Below are 9393 nucleotides of genomic sequence, written 5' to 3'. Positions count from 1 at the left end.
ACAGCATTCACAGTGCCTTTTGGGCATTACGAATGGAATGTTATGCCTTTCGGTTTAAAAAACGCACCATCCGAATTTCAAAATATAATGAACGAAATATTTAACCCTTACTCCACCTTCTCTATTGTATACATAGATGATGTGTTAATATATTCAAAATCCATCGACCAACACTTTAAACATCTATACACCTTTTTAAACATTGTTAAAAAGCATGGACTAGTAGTATCCGCAAAAAAGATGCAAATATTTCAAACAAAAATACGTTTTCTAGGCCACAACATATATCAAGGTACTATAACACCTATATCTAGATCTATAGAATTTGCAAATAAATTTCCAGATGAAATAAAAGAAAAATCACAATTACAAAGATTTTTAGGTTGCCTAAACTACATATCTGATTTTCTACCTAATCTACGAAAAACTATTCAACCATTGTTTCAAAGATTACAAAAGAACCCCATACCATGGTCAAGTCTGCATACTAGTCTAGTCCAGGATATCAAGAAAAAGGTTATAACACTACCATGTCTAGTCATCCCACACCCCAATGCATTCATGATAGTAGAGACAGATGCATCAGAAATAGGTTACGGGGGGATCCTTAAACAGAAAATGCCAGAGTCAACCCAAGAGTCTATAGTTCGTTTCCACTCAGGAGTATGGCTTGGACCACAAAAGAATTACTCTACAGTTAAAAAAGAAGTTTTATCTATAGTAAACTGTATTTCTAAATTTCAAGATGATTTAATAAACAAAAAGTTTTTACTACGTGTCGATTGCAAATCGGCGAAAGAGATTTTACAAAAGGATGTTAAAAACTTAGTCTCTAAACAAATATTTGCTAGATGGCAAGCTATTTTATCTGTTTTTGATTTTGATATACAATATATAAAAGGGGAAAATAATTCTTTACCTGATTTTCTAACAAGGGAGTACTTACAGGGAAAATCTCAGGATCACCAAAATGAGTGAAACACAAAAGAAACCAATGAGTGCATCAGACTACGTCAAGAATCAACCACATTTACAAGGAAAGCAATTAACCACTAGCAACCAATTCTCTGCCTTGGCGGAATTTCCTCCTTTATCCTATGCAAAAGCCGTCAACCCCCAGCCACAAAAAATATCCAATCCATCCTCCTCACAAAAAACCATAGATCAAAAATCGTCCTACTTCCTTAAACCACAACGCCAACACCTTATTACAACCTCATTTACCAAACCAATATCCCTTAAAGATCTAACCCAATATACCAACCGCATATTTTACGAAGAAAGTCAATACCTTACCGATAACCTTACCAAAAACCGCACATTCTACGAATTCATTCTCGTAGACACCAAATCAGTAGAAATAACCCACCATACCGACAAGAATGACCCAAACCTTATTTCCTACTCCACCTGCAAAATCCTCAAAGTATGCAATCCCCAAGATCTCGGATTCATAAACCTGCACACCGCAAAAGAATTCTCCATCCCGGGGTTCCACATTCCAAGATTTACCTACATAGATTACCAGAAGGCCTTTTTCCACACCCTTTACTTACGAACCTATGATCACTCTTGGTTCCTCTCCTTTGACTTTCATTGCCCCAAGACAATACCAGGATGGTTCTACGAATGGTGGTACTGGTTTGGCCCAACCGATGACATATATCCACCCCAAATACCCAAGGTTTCACTACCCTACTACACTAAACACGAAAAACACCAACTCATCGGCCCTTTACCAAAGATAGCCTTCCACATCGATATGGGAATACCCTGGATACTATCTTGGCACTACAACCTTCTACCCTTCTTACCAGAGATGCCATATTCACTAGTCCGCGAATTCAGAATCAAATGGTGGGACAAATATAACCTCGACCGCTGCTCTTTATCCAACTTGGAGAAATGGATCCAGACACATCAACAAATAAAGCAATCCATAGCTACAGTATCCCGAGCATTACCACCTATTCAAACAAAAAATTCGCCACACAAACCACCAAGTCCTACAGAATCAACAACTTCGTCCTCCGGATCCAAGAAAAGTAAAGGCAAAGAAAAACTCAAGAAACTCCTCGAGACAATAGCTATGCAAATATCCTCCTCAGACGACGAAGATGATATAACACAAGACAACAATACGCAAGACGACGATCCATTCTAAAACATAAAAAAAAAAAAAAAAAAAAAAAAAAAAAAAAAAAAAACGTGAAAATATCATGGTAGAGCTCTTTTATTATATCTTTAAGTTATGTGCTTGTAATATAAATACATATATATTCAGTATATAGTTTTGTAGAAGCTACCTCTTCCACCGACTCCATCAACACTCCAATTTTCAAGACAAGATGAAGACAAAAAGACAATTATGCAACAGCTCAACTATCAATACAAGACTTCAAGACCAAGAAATGAAGACTTCAGTATTATAACAAGACAAAGACTTCAATCAACAAAGGATTACTCATCTCTCGCAATGTCAAAAATAGGACACGTCGACAACAACTTACGCAACTTCACACAGCTTTGTATAAATAAGGAAGTGAGAGGAATAGGAGAGGGCAGAGTGTTTTTAGCGATCATTCACAAATTCCCTATACATCCTACTCTCCAATTTTCATAAGTTTGTTTTCAAAGTTTGTATCTTTACTCTTGTATTTTAACCAAGTTTAAATAAAGTAAGTTTAATCATCCCTCTTATCTATATTTTAAGTTAATTTGCTTATTTATACACTGGTTTTACTCTAGTTATATTACAATCTAGAAAAAATAATCTATATATTTTATCCTGGGTTTTGTTAAAGAACTATGCATTTTATCCTGAGTTTTGTTAAAGAACGGATGGTATCAGAGCCAAAAGAATTTCGACTTATAGTATGATATATGTTTTTCTTAAAACATCCAAGCCAAACGACGACATGTTTATTTTAAACCTAAGCCTAGTGTTAAAAACCAACCTACCAGAACCTTGTCGGGAGCGTTGATAGCGTAGGTGTTCCAGGCCGTAAGACCAGAAGGCAGTGAGTCCGTTGGTAAGCCCATGCGTCTTTCGTCATCGATAAGAGCGGTTAGTTTGCATTTTTAGCATTAGATTAAGTATAATTTAAACATGGCATCTACGGTTAGGAAGTTGTTTAAGTCTAAGCATGCATCATCTTCTACATCTCAAAAAACAATTAATTCAAGAGAAATTATGTCAAAAATCACAACCTTTAATCAAGAAATATCAAAAGATCAACTACCGCATGTTAATCCACAAAATATATATCAAATAGGAACTTTTGATTTTAGAACTGCATATTCAATTAAAGAACATGAACAAACTTTATCATTACAAAATGAATTTGAAGAAATTAAACTACTTTCTTCTATGGCTTTAGAAAACTATAAAAGAAAAAACTTTAATTATATTCATTTTGGCCTAATACAATTAGCAATCAAACCTTTATCTAGAACAGGGATTGATTCCCCAATACTCATGTTATTAAGAGATAAAACACTTTTAAAATTTGAAGACTCCTTATTAGGGGCAGTACAATCAAATTTATGCAACGGAGCTATATATTTTAATTGTGCACCAAATTTTCAAGTAAGCTTACATGACCCTACAATATTTAATACTTTAGTTTTAAACGTACACTTGCCTGAAATTAAATTTCAGCAAGAAAGACATGGCTATTTGTTGTTGTATCGTATTTACTTTAAGCAATCTACATCTGAGTTCAACCCACGATGTTTATTGCAAGATGATAAAGGCGAAACAACAATATTGGCTGCACATGGTAAAGACACACCAACCTCTACATATACACCTAAACAATTAAAATGGACAGAAATTACAATTCCTGATCAATGGAAAATTAATATTACTCAACCACCAAGAAATTTTGAACAAAGAACTATTACGAGTATAACAGAACAATATGATGGAAAAATATTATTAAACTTCGGTTCTTTCAGAGATCCACCATCATTAAAATTTAGTTCATTCCACCCACGTTCATCTTTCTCTGAGTACAGAACTGGCCAAGCTAGCACTGAATCAGAGGAAAGTGTAGAACAAATTTTAACAAAAAGCCAAGGGAAAAAACCTATTATTTTTCAAGCACCAATAGCTGAACCAGTTCAACAGTCAGAAGTGGGATCGTCTAACTTTCCTACTTCCCCAACAACTTCAGATTTTAAATCAATAAATGTTATCATAAAAACATTTACAATAGACAAAGATTACCTTAAAGAAGAATTCTTATCAGATAAAAACAAGGATAAAAGAAAATGGTACTTTCAAGCTTTTAATAAAGAAAAACTTACAACTTTTAGAGAAATATGGTATAACTACATGGAAAATATAGAAGTAAATATTCCATTTTTCACATGGTTTGAAACATATGCCTTAGAAAATGACATATGCTACCCATATAAAAATGAATCAATAAACACTAGTTCCACATTGTACCACACATGGGAAATGACTAACGGAGAAATACACAAATCAGTTCATCCACCTTTGAAAGACATCAAAATTCACACTCCCCAAAGACAAGTAATCGCTACACCTTTTAGAACCGGGGCAAACCGAGATGATAAAGATTCAATATATATGGCAGACATTAAGATAGTATATGAACAAAATAATTATCAAAGTCAAATATTACATACTATTTCACGACAAATAGATAATCTTGATAACAAACTAGAAAAGGACGAAAAAAACATAACAACAAACTCTCAGCCGTTATCTTCACCCTTTACTGCAATCTCACCACCTCTCTTCAAACCATTAACAAAATCCATTAAATTTCCTGAAAATGAAATTTTAAAATCAATTTCAACTAGACTGGATAGACTAGATAAAGCCAAGGGGATAAATAATATTGACGAAAACATTCGATCTGAAACCGATAGAGAAATAAATAGAATAAAAAGAAACTTTCAACCATCCAAAAAACCATATTATCCAAGGCACTCACCACCCGACTTATTATTTGAAGAACATCATAAATTTCCCTCAACAAACTTTTACAACGGAGAAGGCATATATGAATGGAATATAGATGGTAGATCCGAATATGAAATGATGAATTTATTTCAAGAAATGGGGATGGCAACCCTATCCTATAAAGCTAAAGGAATGTCAGACCACCAAGCATGTGTCATGCTAATCTCGGGCTTCAATGGAGCCCTGAAATTTTGGTGGGATAATGCTTTAGGCGTAGAAACTCAAAATTCTATTCTAAACCATACTGAAACTAGAAGAGTAGAAGGAGAAGATGGTTTTTATGAAGAAGACCAAGTTCAAAATGCTGTAGAAGTATTACTCCACACCATGACCATGCACTTTGTAGGAAACCCTTCGGAAGAACTAACAAGTAAAAAACTTATTTTAACAAATCTTAGATGTCCAACACTAGGGGACTTTAAATGGTATAAAGATATATTTGTAACCAACATATTTCAAAGACACGACTGCAACCAACCCTTCTGGAAAGAACGGTTCATCGCAGGATTACCATCATTTTTCGCAGAACGATTAATTAATAAACTAAAAGATTATTCTGGAGGACAACCAATCCCATGGGATACCATAACCTATGGTCAATTGTTTGCCTTTATTAAAAAGGAAGGTCTACAAATATGTCAAGAACACAAAGATAAAAAGCAAATTAACTTAAAATATAGATAAGAGGGATGATTAAACTTACTTTATTTAAACTTGGTTAAAATACAAGAGTAAAGATACAAACTTTGAAAACAAACTTATGAAAATTGGAGAGTAGGATGTATAGGGAATTTGTGAATGATCGCTAAAAACACTCTGCCCTCTCCTATTCCTCTCACTTCCTTATTTATACAAAGCTGTGTGAAGTTGCGTAAGTTGTTGTCGACGTGTCCTATTTTTGACATTGCGAGAGATGAGTAATCCTTTGTTGATTGAAGTCTTTGTCTTGTTATAATACTGAAGTCTTCATTTCTTGGTCTTGAAGTCTTGTATTGATAGTTGAGCTGTTGCATAATTGTCTTTTTGTCTTCATCTTGTCTTGAAAATTGGAGTGTTGATGGAGTCGGTGGAAGAGGTAGCTTCTACAAAACTATATACTGAATATATATGTATTTATATTACAAGCACATAACTTAAAGATATAATAAAAGAGCTCTACCATGATATTTTCACGTTTTTTTTTTTTTTTTTTTTTTTTTTTTTTTTTTTTTATGTTTTAGAATGGATCGTCGTCTTGCGTATTGTTGTCTTGTGTTATATCATCTTCGTCGTCTGAGGAGGATATTTGCATAGCTATTGTCTCGAGGAGTTTCTTGAGTTTTTCTTTGCCTTTACTTTTCTTGGATCCGGAGGACGAAGTTGTTGATTCTGTAGGACTTGGTGGTTTGTGTGGCGAATTTTTTGTTTGAATAGGTGGTAATGCTCGGGATACTGTAGCTATGGATTGCTTTATTTGTTGATGTGTCTGGATCCATTTCTCCAAGTTGGATAAAGAGCAGCGGTCGAGGTTATATTTGTCCCACCATTTGATTCTGAATTCGCGGACTAGTGAATATGGCATCTCTGGTAAGAAGGGTAGAAGGTTGTAGTGCCAAGATAGTATCCAGGGTATTCCCATATCGATGTGGAAGGCTATCTTTGGTAAAGGGCCGATGAGTTGGTGTTTTTCGTGTTTAGTGTAGTAGGGTAGTGAAACCTTGGGTATTTGGGGTGGATATATGTCATCGGTTGGGCCAAACCAGTACCACCATTCATAGAACCATCCTGGTATTGTCTTGGGGCAATGAAAGTCAAAGGAGAGGAACCAAGAGTGATCATAGGTTCGTAAGTAAAGGGTGTGGAAAAAGGCCTTCTGGTAATCTATGTAGGTAAATCTTGGAATGTGGAACCCCGGGATGGAGAATTCTTTTGCGGTGTGCAGGTTTATGAATCCGAGATCTTGGGGATTGCATACTTTGAGGATTTTGCAGGTGGAGTAGGAAATAAGGTTTGGGTCATTCTTGTCGGTATGGTGGGTTATTTCTACTGATTTGGTGTCTACGAGAATGAATTCGTAGAATGTGCGGTTTTTGGTAAGGTTATCGGTAAGGTATTGACTTTCTTCGTAAAATATGCGGTTGGTATATTGGGTTAGATCTTTAAGGGATATTGGTTTGGTAAATGAGGTTGTAATAAGGTGTTGGCGTTGTGGTTTAAGGAAGTAGGACGATTTTTGATCTATGGTTTTTTGTGAGGAGGATGGATTGGATATTTTTTGTGGCTGGGGGTTGACGGCTTTTGCATAGGATAAAGGAGGAAATTCCGCCAAGGCAGAGAATTGGTTGCTAGTGGTTAATTGCTTTCCTTGTAAATGTGGTTGATTCTTGACGTAGTCTGATGCACTCATTGGTTTCTTTTGTGTTTCACTCATTTTGGTGATCCTGAGATTTTCCCTGTAAGTACTCCCTTGTTAGAAAATCAGGTAAAGAATTATTTTCCCCTTTTATATATTGTATATCAAAATCAAAAACAGATAAAATAGCTTGCCATCTAGCAAATATTTGTTTAGAGACTAAGTTTTTAACATCCTTTTGTAAAATCTCTTTCGCCGATTTGCAATCGACACGTAGTAAAAACTTTTTGTTTATTAAATCATCTTGAAATTTAGAAATACAGTTTACTATAGATAAAACTTCTTTTTTAACTGTAGAGTAATTCTTTTGTGGTCCAAGCCATACTCCTTAGTGGAAACGAACTATAGACTCTTGGGTTGACTCTGGCATTTTCTGTTTAAGGATCCCCCCGTAACCTATTTCTGATGCATCTGTCTCTACTATCATGAATGCATTGGGGTGTGGGATGACTAGACATGGTAGTGTTATAACCTTTTTCTTGATATCCTGGACTAGACTAGTATGCAGACTTGACCATGGAGTCTTGATAACAAACTAGACAAATATTACAATCCAATATGCATTTGACTGTCACACATTCTAACCCTAGAAATAGTAACAAAGCTGTTTACTGCTTCTAATCAATGTTTTCTTTGTTTTAGCCTGTTTCGGGACAAAATGGGTATAATTGGTGTCTAAACACTCCAAATTCAACTGAACTCTTATCAAAAGTCAAATGCATTGGATTGTTACATATTTTGACCCTAGAAAGACTAACATATCTATTTACTTCTTCGAATCAATGTTTTCTCTCGGTTTTAGCCTGTTTTTTCGGTTTAACCCTGTTTCGGGATAAAACGGGTTTAAGTGTTGTCTAAACACTCCAAATTCATTTCGAAATCTTACTATTAGTAAAATGCATTTGACTGTCACACATTCAACCAAGAAAACATTGATTCGAAGCAGTAAACAGCATTGTTACTGTTTCTAGGGTCAGAATCTGTGACAGTCCAATACATTTGACTAATTATAAGAGTTCGGGTTGAATTTGGAATGTTTAGACACCACTTTTACCTATTTTGTCCCCAAACAGGCTAAAACCAAGAAAACATTGATTCGAAGCAGTAAACAGTTTTGTTACTGTTTCTAGGGTCAGAATGTTTGACAATCCAATTCTTTTAACTAATTATAAAAGTTCGGGTTGGATTTGGAGTGTTTAGACACCAGGTTTACCCATTTTATCCCGAAAGAGGCTAAAACCGAGAAAACATTGATTTGAAGCAGTAAACATCTATGTTACTCTTTATAGGGTCAAAATATGTAACAATCCAATACATTTGACTAATTATAAGATTTCGGGTTGAATTTGGAGTGTTTAGACACCACTTTTACCCATTTTGTCCCGAAACAGGCTAAAACCAAGAAAACATTGATTCGAAGCAGTAAACAGCATTGTTACTGTTTCTAGGGTCAGAATCTGTGACAGTCCAATACATTTGACTAATTATAAGAGTTCGGGTCGAATTTGGAATGTTTAGACACCACTTTTACCTATTTTGTCCCCAAACAGGCTAAAACCAAGAAAACATTGATTCGAAGCAGTAAACAGTTTTGTTACTGTTTCTAGGGTCAGAATGTTTGACAATCCAATTCTTTTAACTAATTATAAAAGTTCGGGTTGGATTTGGAGTGTTTAGACACCAGGTTTACCCATTTTATCCCGAAAGAGGCTAAAACCAAGAAAACAATGATTCGAAGCAGTAAACATCTATGTTACTCTTTATAGGGTCAAAATATGTAACAATCCAATGCATTTGACTAATTACAAGAGTTCGGGTTGAATTTGGAGTGTTTAGACACCACTTTTACCCATTTTGTCCCGAAACAGGCTAAAACCAAGAAAACATTGATTCGAAGCAGTAAACAGCATTGTTACTGTTTCTAGGGTCAGAATCTGTGACAATACAATGCATTTGACTAATTGTATGAGTTCGGGATGAATTTGGAGTGTTTAGACAACAC

The 9393-nt window shown here is 35.1% G+C and overlaps 2 protein-coding genes across 2 annotated transcripts; one reads left to right on the top strand and one right to left on the bottom strand.

Moving 5' to 3' along the window:
* Positions 1 to 970: 970 nt before the first annotated feature.
* LOC147928471 (uncharacterized) lies at positions 971 to 2164 on the top strand. The gene has a single exon (XM_087486166.1). It carries the CDS (start codon positions 971 to 973, stop codon positions 2162 to 2164), a length of 1194 nt encoding a protein of 397 aa, XP_087342292.1.
* A 4051-nt stretch (positions 2165 to 6215) lies between these two features.
* On the bottom strand, positions 6216 to 7409 carry LOC147928470 (uncharacterized). The gene has a single exon (XM_087486165.1). The coding sequence runs from the start codon at positions 7407 to 7409 to the stop codon at positions 6216 to 6218; it is 1194 nt and encodes a 397-aa protein (XP_087342291.1).
* Positions 7410 to 9393: the final 1984 nt, after the last annotated feature.

The sequence above is a fragment of the Camelina sativa genome, chromosome 14, assembly GCF_030686135.1.
Source record: "Camelina sativa cultivar CO46 ecotype springtype chromosome 14, ASM3068613v1".
NCBI classification, from domain to species: Eukaryota; Viridiplantae; Streptophyta; class Magnoliopsida; order Brassicales; family Brassicaceae; genus Camelina; species Camelina sativa.
This window is presented reverse-complemented; position numbering and strand designations above follow the sequence as displayed.

Excerpts from the sequence above, each read along its gene's own strand:
- LOC147928470 (XM_087486165.1), bottom strand. The coding sequence starts at position 7,409 with ATGAGTGAAACACAAAAGAAACCAATGAGTGCATCAGACTACGTCAAG.
- LOC147928471 (XM_087486166.1), top strand. The coding sequence starts at position 971 with ATGAGTGAAACACAAAAGAAACCAATGAGTGCATCAGACTACGTCAAG.